Source organism: Saccostrea cucullata, unplaced genomic scaffold, assembly GCF_032062105.1.
Source record: "Saccostrea cucullata isolate Sc308-1 unplaced genomic scaffold, CSIRO_AGI_Scuc_v1 ctg3914, whole genome shotgun sequence".
Classification (NCBI taxonomy): Eukaryota; Metazoa; Mollusca; class Bivalvia; order Ostreida; family Ostreidae; genus Saccostrea; species Saccostrea cuccullata.
The window spans coordinates 306-18,399 of NW_026931699.1; the positions used below are offsets into that span (position 1 = coordinate 306).

Consider the following 18,094-nt stretch of genomic DNA (forward strand, 5'->3'; position numbering starts at 1 on the left):
AACCGAGTTAGATAAAACCTTCAATACAGTGAAGTAAATTCTACATCAGAGCAAGATAAAACCTACAACAGAGTGAGATAAAACCTACAACTGAGTTGGATGAAACCTACAACAGAGTAAGATAACACCTACAAAAGAGTGAAGTAAATTCTACAACAAGGTGAGTTAAAACTTAAAATAGAGTGAGATAAAACCTAAAACTGAGTGAGATAAAACCTTCAACAGAGGAGGTTAAATCTACAACTGAGTTAGATAAAACCTAGAACAGAGTTAGATAAATCCTACAACAGAGTGAGATAAAACCTACAACAGAATTAGATAAAACCTACAACAGAGTGAAATAAAGCTTACTACAGATTGAGATAAAACCTACAAAAGAGTGAGATAAAACCTACAACAGAGTGAGATAAAACCTACAACAGAGAGATAAAACCTATAACAGAGTGAGATAAAACTTACAACAGATTGAAATAAAACCAACACAGTGAGGTAAAACCTACAACAGAGTTAGATAAAACCTACAATAGAGTGAAATATAACCTACAACTGAGTGAAATAAAACCTACAATAGAGCGAGATAAAACCTACAACAGAGTGAAATAAAACCTACAATAGAGTTAGATTAAACCTTACAACTGAGTTAGATAATACCTACAACAGAGTTAGTTAAAACCTTCAACAGAGTTAGATAAAGGCCGGTATACACGGTAAGATTTGTATTATAAGAACAAAATCTTACTGTGTACACACTCTTAATACAGTGTATCATTAGATTTTTTGAATCTTATAAAACTGTATTAAGAATAGAGCAATGTTCTATTTTCTAATACAAGTCTTAGCTTACCTATCACTTTCAACCAATGACATGTAATGACACTAGGGGTCATCCATTTTTATCATTACTAAAAAAAGCACAAGGTAAATAATAATGATAGACTTTACAAGTAAAAACATCTAAAACCACCTGGCTTAATGGAAAGGGGAAAAGAACTTGTAGAATATATAAAGCAGTGCATAGTATGATGATAGACAAGCTGCTATTGGAACCTCATCCTTCATTTTTATTTCTTTGACAGAGAGAGAAATATGGCGGGGTAAAACACATTGGAATACGTAGTTTATTTACTATCTTATAAGATATGTATAAGCGTGAGTACAGGAAAGTATTATAATACTTGCATTATACTACAACCTACAAATCTACAACAGAGTGAATGCCGGCCTTAAAATCTACAACAGAGTGAGATAAAACCTACAAAAGAAAGAAGTAAATTCTACAACAGAGCGATATAAAATCTACAACAGAGTGAAATAAAGCTTACTACAGAGTGAGATAAAACCTACAACAGAGTGAAATAAAGCTTACAACAGAGTGAGATAAAACCTACAATAGAGTGAGATGAAACCTTCAACTGAGTGAGATAAAACCTACACCAGAGTGATATAAAACCTACAAAAGAATGAAGTAAATTCTACAACAGAGCGAGATAAAACCTACAACAGAGTGAAATAAAGCTTACCACAGAGTGAGATAAAACCTACAACAGTGAGATAAAAACCTACAACAGAGTGAAATAAAGCTTACTACAGAGTGAGATAAAATGTACAACAGAGTGAGATGAAAGCTTCAACAGAGTGAGATAAAACCTACATGAGAGTGAGATAAAACCTACAATACAGTTAGATTAAACCTACAACTGAGTTAGATTAAACCTACAACTGAGTTAGATTAAACCTACAACAGAGTGAGATAAAACCTACAACAGAGGTAGATAAAACCTACAACAGTGAGATGAAACCTTCAACTGAGTGAGAGAAAACCTTCAACAGAGTTAGATAAAACCTACATAAGAGTGAAGTTAATTCTACAAGAGTGAGATAAAACCTACAACAGAGTGAGATAAAACCTACACCAGAGTTAGATAAAACCTACCACAGAGTTAGATAAAACCTACAACAGAGTGAGATAAAACCTACAACAGAGTGAGGTAAGATCTACAACCGAGTTAGATAAAACCTACAAAAGAGTGAAGTAAATTCTACAACAGAGTGAGATAAAACCTACAATAGAGTGAGATAAAACCTACAACAGAGAGAGATAAAACCTACAATAGAGTGAGGAAAAGTCTACAACAGACTGAGATTAAACCTACAACAAACTGAGATAAAACCTACAACTGAATAAAGTAAGACCTACAAAAGAATGAACTAAAACCTACATCAGAACAAAATAAAACCTACAACAGAAAGAAGATAAACCTACAATAGATTGAAATAAAACCTACACCAGAATAAAGTAAAACCTACAACAGAGTCGACTTAAGCCTACAACAAAAAGAATGAAGTGAATCCTGCAACAAAATAAAGTAAAATCTGAAACAAAATAACATAAAATCCCCAGCAGAGTAAAGTAAAACCTTCTTGCACAACTCACTAAAGATAGACACTTAACATCACTGATAAATGGCCTGAAAATCTCCATCGTTTGGTAATATATTGGCACATATCATGTGATCAAAATAAATCTTGTTAAGATTGAGATATCGACAAAAAGATTCTTACTTCCATTCCTGCGTCGCTCCATTGATGACAGTCGTCTACAATCCTTATGCTTTGGTTCATTTCAAGGGGAGCAGAGAGTCGACTGGATCCTACAATAATATAAGTACACAGTTTAAGTTAATTTGAAGGAAGCTCTAAATATTAACAAAAAGTGGTTGAAGACTGAAGTCCTTTAAAATACTATTTACAATGTATATCAGTAATTTCTCTTTGAAATCAACTGCAAAGTCTAAGGGTCCTAGGTTTGTGAACCAATCTCCATGTCCTTTACAAAAATTACTTTGTAAAAAAAGATGTTTGTAAAACACTTATCCCCCCTCCTTCCCAAAATAATTAGATTTTTTTAAGTACAAGTGGTATAACTTTCTCAGAAAGGGCTCGATCGTACCCAAATCAGAACTTGACCTCGATATTCATTTGATAAGATATGTATACTAAATTTCATTTTAGTATGTACAATGGTTGTGAAGAAAATGAACAGAAATTTATGATTTCTAAGGTGCATTTATATTAGTTGAAGTGATTAAGGAAAACACTATTCTATGGTATATGTTCATATTAAAGGAATTGACACAAAAACATTCGACAGATTTTACCATCAGTCTGGACTATTCCTGCGGGAGTTCGATGCGAGGCTGAGGGGATCTGAGATGGTGTAGTTTCCCCTGATGGTACAGAAGCTGAGCTTGATGGGAATGTCTCATCTCTTGGTCTTATCGCCATGACAACAGGCTTGTCTGGCTTGTTTGAAGAGGAAGTTGAAGATGGGCTCGTACTAAGAGTGCTTCCACCCTTAAAAATGCATTAAAATCAGGTAAACTGAACAATTCTAATTGTAGAATTAATTTTTTTTAATTGGTATTAAAATTGGTTAATAAACAGAGACATAAATGGCAGTGATGTTCAGAAGTTCAAAACTTCAGGATAATAAATATACTGGCATGTTGCTGATCCTATTGCATTGTACATGTATTTTTGAATTCATGCACTATATGTTCTTGCAGAATATCTACAAAAGTTTAAACAAAAATAAACTTGCTTTGACTTAATTGAAATATTACAGATAAAAACGTTTTTCATTTAAAGTTGGCACATTTCAAGCCTTATGCAGCAACTAACACAATGTCATGTGACATTAGTCTAGACGCACCATATATCATGTGCGGTTTGATGTGCCTGATCAAAATTAAAGTTGAATAAGTATCTGGGCTATCCCTAACGGTTGCTCTTTCAACATATCCTGGCGTATTGTATTTTCGATCTACTTAGATATTATTTACTAATTTATTGCAAACTTTATAGAATCTAAGAAAATATGGGCTTAAAATGTTAGCATATGTGTCTATAAATAAAATGATTTAACCAATATTGCAGTTTTATGTTTCTTTTATTTATATGCCATAATATGGAGAGGGTGCAGTTTTGCTTACAAAAATATTAGCGTCTTGTGTTTTCGACCTAAATATAGTATCAACGCCCAATCAGTAATGGCTATAAATATCCACTGGATATTCCAAACAATAAACATGATAAAAATACGATTGTCTGTCTTTCAAAAAAACATTGAACAAGTTGCATATTTTGGTTGCAAATACATTTATTCGTTGGTTGAAGCCATCTTTCAGTAGCTGTTCATTTCCATAAAAAAATCAATGAAAATACGTTGCATTTTTCAGTAAAAATACATAAGAAAGTGCCCATATTTTAGGAAGAAAAAATTCGTTTGATCCACCCATTCATTTCAATTACGTCTCTTTGACAGAGATCTTAATTTTCTTTCAGAAAATTGTCGTCAAAAAATCTTTGTAATTAATCGATTACGGCTTTGATTAATCAACAGATAAAATGTGCATTAGTAAAAAGACTAGAATTTCTGACAACTGACTAAAACCATCGGGGGAATTCCCTTGAATTATTTTTTTGGGTATTTTCACAACAGTTGTGCTTCAAAGGTATTTTTCCAAGTGTAGCAACCAAAAATAATGTTCTGCCGTGCGGTATCTGCACGGAAAGCAGATTGGGAAAAATAGGTCGAAAATACAATACGGTCGAAAATAGGATACGAGACGATATGTGAATTGCCATAAAAATATTCAAACCGAGTCCAGAGCAGCTGGTTTGGCCAAAATGATAGTTGGCTTTGATGACTGGTAATCTCCATCATATGCCTCCCTTTCAATCTGAAATAAAACACATAAATCTTAACTTTATAGCGAGCGCAGCGAGCGTCGCGAAGCGACGCTCGTAACTGCGAGCTCTAACGACAACGCCTGGGCGAAGAGAAAATTCTGACTACTGTACATTCATTCTTTAGAATTTTTTGCTGCAGTAATTTTGACCCACAATGCATCACTTAGCAAAGTTGCGTTCTCGCGAGAATGACGGCAAATGTTCAACATAAAGTTTACTCGCCTCGATTAAATGGATACATATTGAAGATAGATTGTAAACATAACTTTTTTCATTTACTTTCAGCACTGTTCAGTTTTTTCTTGGTATTTGTAACTTACATACGACGTCATGTGACGTCAGAGTCTAGACGCACCAAATGTCACGTGCGGTTTGACGAGCCCGATCTAAATTAAAACAATAAAAGAGTTTGCGCTCGCTCTAACGGTCGCACCGTCAACATATTAGCAGGGTTCATTAATTTTATGTCTTGTGATAAGTGATTATTAACCTTTCTATTGCCACTGTTTGGACCACCGCCCCTTCTCCTGGGTCGCCTTCTACCTCGATCTCCTCTTTCTGGGTCAGACATTATCCTGTTTAAACGGCAATTCTTTAAGTCAATCAAATTATTTCTGATACAACGCTATTTATATTTAAAGGACGTCTTCTGGCTCAGTCACTGGCGTCTGGCCACTAGCCTACTTTCATTTAACAAATTTGAGTACCCCGAACCCGATACATTTAAATATCTACAATGTGCGCCAGGGTAAATAAGTTTGGCTTTCCAACTAAGATGTCATCTCTTATTCTATCAACTCTTTTTTTTAGAAGAAGTTGCACAAACTAACGCTCTTTAGACTGAAAAATATTCGTTAGAATTAAAAATAAATATAAATAATTTTTAATTCTAATATTTAGCTGTTAACCCCCTTCCCCTCTCTCGTAGCGTTTTTTTTTTAAATCAGAAATGTCCTTGACGGATACATGCAACTACTAAGTAGATATTAATCAAATCATTTTGTTTTAGTCTATTTCTTTTTGAACAAAAAATGTTTTTATTACCACACTAAATCACAAAACTTTTATAAAAGAGACTTTTAAAAATGTTTAATTTCATTACAATTTTGATCAGGATGTATGATAATTTTACCACCAAACTCAAATAAAAAAATGCTTATGGTGATGATCCGTTATTTTTCCCTTTCTACCAAAATTACTAAATTGTGATATTTAGAGTTGAAATTCAAATACCGCAATATGCATGCATATTTATTCACACGCTTGAAAAGTGGGAGGGTATAATTATAGTAATCGGGATGTCCGTCCGTCCGTCTGTCTGAACGTACGTCTGTTCAAAAGGAACACTAAGTCTTGTAAAATTCTGCAAAATAAAAATCTTAGATTATATCTCGTGATACTAACACAAATGATTTGTTTGTAGACCTATTAATGATTTAGTCTACACCGCTTGAGGATGATTTCATACAAATGTGATTGTGATTTTACTGTAAATGATATGAATTTTCAAGATTTTCCTTTGTAAAAGTTGGATCGTCGGTTGTGGTCACATCCTAAATCAAGGGGTCTAACTTGGTATGAAAAATTATGATTTGCTGTTCAGGAGGACGATTTTAAACATCCCCTAAATGTATTCTTATGTAAAACTAAAAACTTAGTGATCCTATCCTACTACGGAGGTGATAATTCAAACAAACTTGAATCTATGCACTCCAAATTTCATTTATTCTCTGCCCAGGAGTTTCTTGAAATTTTTTTTTGTTACATATTTCCATTTCTTAATTATTTTAATTTGAAGAGGATATATATAACATTTACTATTGGAGATTTATATTTTCATGTTTTCCAACATACTAGTAGGTAGATGAACTTGTGATCTGCAAATCAAGATGACGCCATTAACAGATGAAGTAGGAATTGGGAAGACCATATTTACGGATAGCTTTAGAGGCAATACACACTCTAATATTAATCTCACAAACTTCGGTGAAAAATTGTTTAAGGACCCTCTCTACACAAGTGCAATTTTTTTTTTAGATATTGAGAAAAATATATTGTATAAAGGAGGTAATATTGAGCTTATTTATTCAATTTTCATCGTATGGTGCGTGGCATATACCCCCAGGAAAAATGTTTAAAGACAACACAGTATCAGTGAATAGAAATCCTTGTTAATTGCTTCAGTAGAGAAAATACATGGAAGTAACATGTTTAGTTAATTTATCTTGGTCATTTGAAATGTCAAGAATACTAAAATTCAAAGTAAAATATTGCAAATTTCTATGTTTTAGAATTTAGATCTACGGGCAGATCACTCTAACTGCAAAAAATACCTTAGAATCAGAACTCTTTAGTGTGCAGTGTAGAGAGAGTTCTTAAAGTAATAGCACGCAACAATTTTCAAATATAAACGTGTTTATTGAAACTTCAACGAAAGGCATTGAACATAAAGATCTTTTATTGGAGAGCAAGGATTTGATTTCATGCATATAATAAATGCATTTTAATTAATATAAAAATACAAGCACTGGTATTTAATAGTTTTGCGACGCTTTTGGCCATGGCAAAATTTGCTATACAGCTGAATCCAAAAATTAAAATTGTGAATTCCAAATATCTTATTTACAACGATATTTCCTCTTCTTATTTGAGCATATATTAGGATGCTTTGGAGGTTTGCGGCAAGCTGCACAATTTCTAATTCTCCATGTAGCAAAGTAACTTCCACATCCGACACATTTTGGAACGTTCTTAAACAGACCTATACTTGGATCAGATTGAGAAGAGCTCTCACATGGTGCACTTGAATGATCTTCAAAATCATCAGCTAGTGTTGGGAGTCTTCGTTCTTGGTTCAACACATCAGTTTCATCTTCCGAATTATCCGATTTCTCATAACGTACCAAGTATTCATCATCGGGATCGATATCCTCTGTTAAATTTTCCCGCCAAGATTCTTTCATGTTGGAATTGACATCGAAAGAGGAGGATTCAGAGCATTTCGATCCACTCTCAGAGGATGTTGGTGATAGCTGCAACTCATCTCCATAATTAGTATCCTTATTTTCTATTCCATATCCTTTTGATTCGAAAAAATCTTCATGAATCGAGGGCCTGTATACGTCCACATTTGTCTTGGGTGTTGAGGATGAACGTGTGTTAGCGTCAACTTCAAGAGAAGACAGCCAAATAGCTTCCAGCTCTGGATCTGTTTCACTTCCACTACCTCCTGACGCCTCAGCAATTTCATCCTCAGAAAGATCGGATGTGTATCCAAAATCAGATTCACTTCTCATTCCATGAAAACTTCGAGGTCCATCTTCTCTCTCCTCCATATGCACAGCTGACAGTTTGTTCTGTGTAGGATTTTGACAAGACAGACGGTGACTTGTTGCCTCTAATTTTTGCAATACGTTGACAGTTTGGGGTCGTATGGCTTCTTCCTCCCCACCCTTCGTTAAGGCATCCATGTGTTCTTTGACAGATGCGACAACCAAACATTGCAAATCAGTTTGACTCCATTCAGGCCTATCATTTCGATTAAGACTATCCTCATCTACACTAGTCTTCGTTGGAATCCATAGGACCTCGCCATCGGACTCCGTGGTTTCTTCGGCGAAATCTGAAGCATACTCCACTTCATCAGCATTATCCTCGAAATTTTCATCTATGTCTCGTCTAGAGACATTGGCGTTTTGCTCTAATGCAACTGATGTATTCAATACTTCATCTTTTATGTCTTCCACATCATCTTCTATGTTTGCAGTCTGAATCCACTCAGTTGGATTATCCTTTTCTTGGATGAAGTTGAAATCTTTCTCTGGTGATTCTTCTGAATCATGCTTAGTTTTTATGTTGCTAACAGATGCATTTGAAGTTTCTCTCTCCGATTCTAACCATAAAGATTCAACTTCCGAATCAGTATCAGTGTTGCAATCATCTGAGGCGTACCCTGCGGTGTCATCAGACGAAGAGGAGAAATCTTCAATCATTTTTAGCTCTACTGGTCAGAGACCAGTAGAGCTTATGCGATAGTAATGCGTCCGGCGTCCGTCCATCTGTCTGTCTGTCTGTCCGTCTGTCTGTAAACAATTTTTCAAAACGCTACTCCTCCTACAATTTTAGTCTGATTTCAATATTACTTGGCACACAAGTAGACTACACTAAGATACATAGAATAGTGCATCGGTTTTTGATTTCGATGAACAGTGTTGCCATGGTTACTAAAAATAGAATTTTCTGTGAAATTCCTTTAAAACGCTACCCCTTCTACAGTTTTTGTCTGATTTCAATATAACTTGGCACACAAGTAGACTACACTAAGATACATAGAATAATGCATCGGTTTTTGATTTCGGTGAACGGTGTTGCCATGGTTACTAAAAATAGAATTTTCTGTGAAATTCCTTAAAAATGCTACTCCTTCTACAGTTTTTGTCTGATTTCAATATAACTTGGCACACAAGTAGACTACACAAAGATACATAAAATAGTGCAATGGTTTTTGATAAGTACAAACCAGTAGAGCTACAGTCTCAACAGAGACTTCTGGTTTCTTCTACATTACCAATGCCTACAGGCTGAATTTCATTCGAAAAAAATCATTCCCTCTGAAACACTTATTCTTTCGATTGCATTTTTCTCCACACTGCCAATATCTACAGATTCAATTTCATTGAAGAAAATTTTTCCCTCTGAAACACTTTCGATTGCTTTTATTTCCACATTGCCAATGTCTACCGATGCAACTTCACTGAAGAAAACTGTACCCTCTGAAATACTTGACCTTTCGATCACATTTTCATCCACATTGCCAATGTCTACAGATGTAACTTCATTGACCTCTGAAACAATGGCCTTGACATTTTCATGAGCACCAATGGTATCAATGGGCAAAATTGGCGATGCTACGGGTACATCACTTGTATCAGATATGAAATTTTGTACACTCTGGGCCATTGTGTCCTGTAATAAATAAATAAATTTATTGTTACGTTACAAAGACAACTTTTCTTTTAAGATTTCTTTAAAAAAATCCTTTTAAGAGCGATGGAAAAACTTTAGATATCAAGATTTGAAAAAACTTGTAAATGAATTTGTCACTATGTATAGAAACAGCAGAGATTGAAAAATGAAAGTTTTAGCACATAGGCGACTCGAAAACAAATTGAAAGGGGGGGGGGCTTATTGAAAGTGGTGGAAGGGGGAGGGGGGCTAAACCAACAAAAATGGTAAACTTCAATTTTCAATGCCTATATTATATCTATCTTTGCAAAAATAGGGGGGGGGGCTAAGCCTCCTCCCCCGGTTCCGACGCCTATATAGCCAAAAAAGTATATTAATGTGAGGTTTTTTTTTCTGTTTGGATCATGCCGTTATATACATGTATAACTATTTCCTTTACCAGTTTAAATTACAAAAAATCAGCAAACACGCATAATATTCTAAAATATTTTGATAAAAACTTACCTTCACAACACTCTTCTTTCTGTAGAAAACTACAACAATTATCTGCAGGACAATCCATCCGACAACAACCTGAAACAAAGCCATGATTCATAAAATTCATATTAAATATTATTCTTTTTATATACATTCTCGACAATAAGTACAAGAATATGTGAATTACGGTTTTGGTGACATGTGAATATAAAGATACATACTTGTATAAGCTTAAGAACCTTCTCTAGCTACACTGCACGTGCACATTAAAGAATTCTGATTCAATGGTATTTTTGAGCAGTTAGTGTGATCTGCTCTTAGAATTCTAGAAAATTATTTTATAGAACATGTATTAGTAGTTTTAGATAGGCCAGAACTTAGCAAGAGTTATTTCCCGTTGGTCGCCTTATTGGGGGTCCAAATGCTCTTATTCTTTGATTGATTGATTGTATATTGTTTAATGTCCTTCTCGAGAATTTTTCACTCATATGGAGACGCCACCACTTACCATTGGAGAGCAGGGAAGGATCTTTTTCGTGCCGGCACCTACTGCGACACGAGACCTTCGTTTATACGGTCTCAGCGGGATTCGAACCCACAACGTAAGGATCGACTCCTTACTTCGCGACTCTAGAGCAGACGTTCTAACCACTGCGCCATGCGGGGGACCTTATTCTTTGAGTGTCATTGTTCAACCAATTTTCAATTTTTATATTTGATATTTTGAATTAGAATTTATTATTTTTCTGGGGTATAAGAATTTTTAAAAGCCTAATTCATTAAAGATCTTCCTACAAATATTTCTAAACTTTGGCGAGACAAAGGGGAGGAAAAATCACCAAGTCGACCTCCAATGTTTGTAATCCATTCAAATATTCTTAAAATTTTAAAAGGCCAAAATAAGTTAAATTAAATAATCATAAAAGTTTTTCTATTCATGCACTTATATATTGTTGTGTTTGAATATTTTTCCTGATGGTACTGATAAATACCACATACCATACTATAAAAATTATTAAGTAAAAAAGCCCACTACATGTATTAACACATTTATAAAATATATTTTTTTCAATGTCCAAAAACATTTAGCGCTGGTGTAAAAAAGGTCCTTAAATTATCATATCGAATAAAATACAGAAAACATACCAGTAGGACTCCATAGGACGTTGGACACACAGGTTCGGGGACTTTTTGCAAACCAAGAGTTTGAAGAATTGTCTCCAAGAATGATGGATCGGGTTCACGACTAAAATGGAAAAATCACTTAGAGTTATTAAATAACATTTATTTCCCTTACCTAATTTCTATGAAATCAAACATTTAGACACGTTTTGAAAAGATCTATTATCATTTTCAAAAAAATCTTTGTTTTACGAAATTCTTCATACTTAAAATTAAACTTCAGACACGTAGATATTTACCAGTATATGTAATCCGCAAGTTTATAAGTGGAAATACTGGCCAAAAGAGCATCCACTACACCGAAACAAAAAATCTTTCTTCTGATTGACATTTTTCTTGCTGTGTTAACTAAGGCTGAACTCTTTTTACCTGAAATTCGCAGTTGTTACCTTTGTGACGTCACGTAATTGTTCATGACGTTGAAGTCATTAAAAAAAAACATCATTACTGAACTAAAAATTATGTTACATACTCTATTTAATAAGAAAGTTAATGTAAGGATCAAAAATTTAACTAGTATCAAAGACTATTATTTTTTTTAGATTAACATTGCTTTTATTAATCAATTAATTTATTTATTTATTCATTCATTGCCCGCTTGTTTCCTGATTGAAATAAATCGCAGAATTGTCCTGAGATTTGAATAAAATGGTTTGAGTTAAATCATATGAGGTATTACATTAATTTTTTTTTTTATTTTAAAAAAGAGTCATTCTTATCGATTAATATTATGGAATTCCATATACGACAGCCAACTGCTTGCTGCTTACTGCTAGCCCAAATTTCTGCTGACTGATAAATCCAAATGCCAACGGCTTTGCTCAGAGATGATACAGCCTGTTTTGTTTTACATGATCTACGAGTAGAAGAAGTGGGTGGGTGGGGGATTCGGGCCACCATTTTGGAATTTTTATTTACTATGTTATTCAATGTATGAACAAAACCAATTCAAAGTGACTTTGCAGGGACCCCCCCCCCCCCCCCCCCCGAAAACGCGGATCCCTGTTAAGTTGGTATGAAAAGTCATAGATATGAATATTTGAAGCATAATCCATCCCCTACTGAAAACAAATTTAAAATTTTACGTTTAGGAAATGAGTTTACGTTTTTTCTCTGTCAAGACATTTCTAGATTTGTTTACTGGGATTGGACCCTCCTGGAAAAATTCCTGGATCCGTGCCGTTTTTGTTTTGAAAAATAATTAAACTATCAATATGAATATCATTTATTAAAAAATGTTTAAATATGTGTGGGAGTTAGCATTAAGCAATTGGCATTAAGCAGTTGGCTATCGTATATGGAATTCCATACTTAACACCAGGGGCTCATAACATAAAGCTTGCTAAGTTTTTGACTTAAGTAGGGTCGTAAGTACGGTTTAGGCACAATCTTAGGACCTGTCTAAGTACTGCTTAAGTATGTCTTAAACCGTAACATAAAGCGAACTAAGCTAGGTCCTAGCTAAGTCAGACTTATGTTAAAAATATTTCACATGAGTAAACCTATAGTTTTTGATTTTATATAGATAAAATGTTATATGTGATTCAGTTAGGGTTTAATTAATTACATACATGTATTAAAGTTGACGTCCTTACCTATCGGTTTACGTTATGTTAGATTAGATTTCGTATTAAAATTATAATTATGTTATAAACTATTCGGAATGTTTGTAAACAAATACTGCACGGTCAAAAAGTGACGAATTGTGGTTCATTGTATGTTTTCAATTTACCTCTTGTAACTCTTTTGTTTTGATAAATGTTCACTTACCCTGTTAAATTATTATCACAGACAAGAAAAGATAATCGACCGCCTATTCACTTGAAATTGAAACTCTAAAGGTTCGATACATTTTAAATCCCCGCTATGTATAATGCCATGTATGTCAGGCAGAAGTTTAATGATATACTTATAATCAAGGATACAAAACGAAAAAAATTGGGAAATTTCTATAACCGAAGTCCTACTAGTTTCAGACGTATCCCTAAAATTAAATTTTGTATTTACATGTTTGCTGTGCTGTGAGTGAAATTGGGATCAGTGATCACCCCACCCCCCATCCAAACGAAAAAATAAAATTCTTAAATCAGCGTCAAATATAGATAATTATTTTCTTGAATGCATAATATGAATAGAGGAAACTTTAAACATCGAAAGTCAACATTGAATAATTCTAAATATATGTACAAGAAAGTTAAGATATACTTAAGTCACCTCTACCGGCCGCCTAAGTTTTGCTAAGATTGCCAAATCTAAGTACACTTCTAGTTACGGTCTTACGTTTTAGACTGTACTTAAGTCCTACTTAAGCACGGTCTAAGACTTAAGTAGCCTTTATGTTACGACCCCCAGAACAAAAAGTCCACTCGTTTGATATTTGCCAGAAAACTTACAATTTTTTTTTTAACTGTGAAAAAGTTTGCTGACCTGCTAACAGATGATAATAACTTGGATATACTTTTTGAACCACAAAGGATGATCAACAATATGATTTAGGTTAAAGAGATTAGCGAGAGTCCTATCATTGCATAAAGTATCAGAGACATTATCCAGTGATGGGGTATACGATGAGAAACCGATGCGTTTTTTTTTTGTTGAAAATAGCGTGGTTGCCGGCCCGGACGGTGACTGAGGCCATTTTGTGAATCGGTGGAGTCATCGTTATTAAATACTTCGTAGTTAAAAATCAGCGATGTCTCTAACGATGCCTCACATCGCTCCTCATCGGCAACCCATCATTAACACATCTTTCAAGGATCGGCCGATGTATGGCCGAGCATCGTCCAATATCCGTTGAATCTGAGGTCATCGGGGGGGGGGGGGGGGGGGGTGAATAGTGTTCAACAGATAACAGCCGGTCATCGCTCGATGTTCGACTAAACATTGGCCCGATGTACGAACGATGTTTATCAATGTATGAGCGATGTAGTATACATCGGCCGATTATCATGGAACATCTTTTTATGATCAGCAATGCATCGCTAGCACTGGGCCTTTGTAAGTCCGGCAACCACGCCATTTTTATCATAAATCACATTGGTTGTCCATCGTATACCCAGCGCTAATAATGTGACTGATACTTTAAGGACTAAGAGGCCGATGTGTACCGATTTTGGGGCATCGTTAACACCACGGATTACCACTGGTCTACGGCTACCGGCCGGGAAATGTGACCTAGGCATAAAGGGGTCAGAGTCCCAAGAAATGCTAAGCTGTTTTCCTTTACTCCAGTTATCCAGTAGTGTAAATTTTAACTCCGCAAGGTCGAGGTATCTCATATTTGATATCTGCCACCTAACTGCCTACAATGCCAGAGTAAATAGACAAAATTTTTTGACTGTCTCAGTTCCAGGGGCCCGTTTTTACAAAAGAACTTACAACTAAGACCAAAAATTTCAGATTATAGTAAAATTTTGCGAAATTAATTGTTCTCTTTGAAATTGTCTGTGTAAAAATATCTTACCACATTCTATTTAAAAAGTTAAAAAAGAATTTTCGATATCATGTTAATTAAAAAGTTATATAAATAATTAAACTTGGTCTTAAGTCGTAATTTCTTTTGTAAAACTGGCTCCTGGCTTATAAGGGCTATTTAACGGTTATAAGTTATAACTTATCAGACATGTTTTGTTATTGAAATGTAAAGGAATGAGTTATATTAATATTTTGAGATGAAATACAGTTATAGTAATATTTTGAGATAACAGTATGAAAAACACAGAGAAATAAATCGAGAAACAGCGCACTTCTTTGTGCGCAATAAATTTACTCTTTTTTCAATGGGTAGCACTGTACGTAGCTCTCAAAATATTTTTGTCGGAGAGCTACAGGTTCTGCAGCTACATAATATCTGATGTTTTCCTAGCTTTTTTAAGATTTTGAAAACGAGCAATAAAACGATATTTGTAAGGACTAAACGAATTTACTTCTGATTGCTAGAGAGTTTGACATTCAATGCGGTTCGCAATCCATCCCGAGAATGCACTCCGGTTGGAGGCGGCGAATTCCCCGTGTTCGTAAAGGATAAAACGTACGCTGAACAAGGACCTTAGGTCCCCCGCGCAGTTCACGTCTATCGGGTCTGTTTACTCCGCTACAAAATGTAGTGCGTTGCATATACGTAAAGTGAAAATAGAATAAATCGTAATACTGTGAAGCCTTTTCGGTGTAAAAAAAACTTGCCTACTTACAACTTTCAATAGCATCGTAATAATGTACAACATAAGATTACCTTTGTCTCATCCATATATACTACAATTTGTGAAGTATGAAATCCTTATTGATGGATAATATAAGACTTACGCTTGTTTCCATAATCTTTATGCGAATACCAGAGGTAATAAAAAGTAAATAAGACCAGAGGTAACTTTATATCGTACATCTTTAGGGCGACCATAGGTCACCTTATACTGTACATCAAAAGGGAGACCAGATGTCATCTTCTGTTCTATATCATCTGGGTTACCAGACGCCACCTTATATTGTACAACAGTAAGGGGACCAGAGGTCACCTTACATTGTATATCAGTAGAGGGACCATAGGATACCTTATATTGTACATCAGTAGGGGGACCGGGGATTACCTTATATTGTACATAAGTAGGGGGACCAGAGGTAACCCTGTATTGTACATAAGTAGAGGGACCACAGGATACCTTATATTGTACATCAGTAGGGGTACCGGGGATCACCTTATATTGTACATAAGTAGGGGGACCAGAGGTAACCCTGTATTGTACATAAGTAGTGGGACCAGAGGTTACCTTATATTGTACATCAGTAGGGGGACTAAATGACACCTTATTTTGGACATCAGTAGGGGGACCAAAGGACACCTTATATTGTACATCAGTACGGGGGCCGGGGTTAACCTTATATTGTATATCAGTAGGGGGACCAAAGGACAACTTATATTGTACATCAGTTGTGGAACCAGGGGACATCTTATATTTTACACCAGTAGAGAGACCAGGGGTCATCTTATATTGTACATCATTAGGGGGACCAGGGGTCACCGTATTTTGTATACCAGTAGGGGGACCAAAGGACACCTTTTATTATACATCAGCAGAGGGACCAGAGATCACCTTATATTGTACATCAGTAGGGGGACCAGAGGACACCATATATTATACATCAGCAGGGGGACCAGGGGTCATCTTATATTGTACATCAAAAGGAGGACCATAGGACACCTTATATTGTACAACAGCAGGGTGACCAGGGGACATCTTATATTGTACATTAGTTGGGGACATCAATGGGGGACCAGAGGACACCTTATATTGTACATCAGTAGGGGGACCAGGGGTCATCTTATTTTGTATACCAGTAGGGTGACCAGAGGTCACCTTATATTGTACATCAGTACTGGGACCAGAGGACACCTTTTATGTACATCAGTTGGGGGACCAGAGATCACTTTATATTGTACATCAGTAGGGGGACCAGAGGTAACCTTATATTGTACATTAGCTATAGTAGGAGGACCAGAGGTCACCTTATATTGTACATCAGTAGGGGGACCAGAGGTCACCTTATATTGTACATCAGTAGGGGAACCAGAGGTCATCTTATATTGTACATAAGTAGTCAAATTAAATTGTACATAAGTAAGGGGGCCAGGGGTCACCTTATATTGTACATCAGTAGGGGGACCAGAGGTCATCTTATATTGTACTTCAGTAGGAGGACCAGAGGACACCTTATATTGTACATCAATAGGGGGACCAAAGGTTACCTTATATTTCATCTCGTTATGGAGCCTTTATTTTGTACAACAGAAAGGGGACCAGAGGTCACCTTATACGTCGGATTATATTGTACAACAGAAGTGAAACAGAGGTCACCTTATACATCAATAGGGGGTCAGAGGTCACCCTATGTTGTAGATCATTATGGGGACCACTTTATATTTTTCGTTACAAGGGGGAACAGAGGTCACCTTGTATTGTACATAAATAGGGAGACCAGTGGTCCCCTTTGTTGTACATTTTTAAGGAAATCGGACAAAAAATAAAATTTATATGAATGCAGAGATAAGGCATCAACGATTCTAGATTCGTCTTAACCAACAGACACCTAAAAAGAAAATAAGAGCGGACTAGAGGTTACAGATAAAATGCATATTAACGAGATACTAGAGGTTCTCATAAGAACGCAACAAGAGGCCTATGGGTCTTACAGGTCATCTGAACATCATGTAAAAACTTTAAAGCAATTGAATTTGATTTGCGCTTTGAACCAGAGGCCATGGCATTCGCAATTTTGAAAAAAAAAAACACCATTGCTCATCATAACTATATACTTAGCATGCTTAGTTTTTCTACTTAATACCTATATAGAGCGTAGGGGAACAAAATTTCATTTCAAATAATTGGTAATACATGTAATTAATAATTAGTAGTGCCCATTGACCACAAAAACCCTCATCCTGGGGTCATACATTTCACAATTTTGGAAAAGGCACCCTTGTTCATAAAAAAATTGGTTTATACCAAAGAACAAATTTCAAAGTATTAATTCAATTACAGTATTTAATTAGAGCCCCCACCCCTCAATGGTACCTATGAGCCAGGGGCCTTGGAATTTATAATTCTGGAAGACGCCCCCTTGCTTATCATAATCATATGTAGCTAGTTTAATTAATATCTAGGAGCATAGAGGAAAAATTTTTTTAAAGAATTACTGAATTTTAACTTTACAATTTCTATAGCCT

General features: G+C 35.3%; 3 protein-coding genes across 3 annotated transcripts; all 3 read right to left on the minus strand.

Annotated features, from left to right (window-relative positions):
• Positions 1-2,562: 2,562 nt before the first annotated feature.
• On the minus strand, positions 2,563-5,420 carry LOC134233313 (nonsense-mediated mRNA decay factor SMG9-like; the record flags this gene model as incomplete). The annotated part of the gene is made up of 4 exons (XM_062715283.1): positions 5,243-5,420; positions 4,662-4,742; positions 3,159-3,354; positions 2,563-2,651 (listed from the first exon to the last, which is right to left on the minus strand). Coding segments are annotated over exons 1-4 (447 nt in total), but the record flags the coding sequence as incomplete, so codon positions are not given.
• Positions 5,421-7,370: 1,950 nt separating this feature from the next.
• LOC134233314 (uncharacterized) lies at positions 7,371-8,744 on the minus strand. Its single transcript, XM_062715284.1, has one exon. It carries the CDS (start codon positions 8,742-8,744, stop codon positions 7,371-7,373), a length of 1,374 nt encoding a protein of 457 aa, XP_062571268.1.
• A 595-nt stretch (positions 8,745-9,339) lies between these two features.
• On the minus strand, positions 9,340-11,725 carry LOC134233315 (uncharacterized). Its single transcript, XM_062715285.1, has 4 exons — positions 11,616-11,725; positions 11,341-11,440; positions 10,222-10,290; positions 9,340-9,717 (listed from the first exon to the last, which is right to left on the minus strand). The coding sequence occupies exons 1-4, from the start codon at positions 11,705-11,707 to the stop codon at positions 9,340-9,342; spliced, it is 639 nt and encodes a 212-aa protein (XP_062571269.1). The 5' UTR covers positions 11,708-11,725.
• Between the last annotated feature and the right edge of the window lie 6,369 nt (positions 11,726-18,094).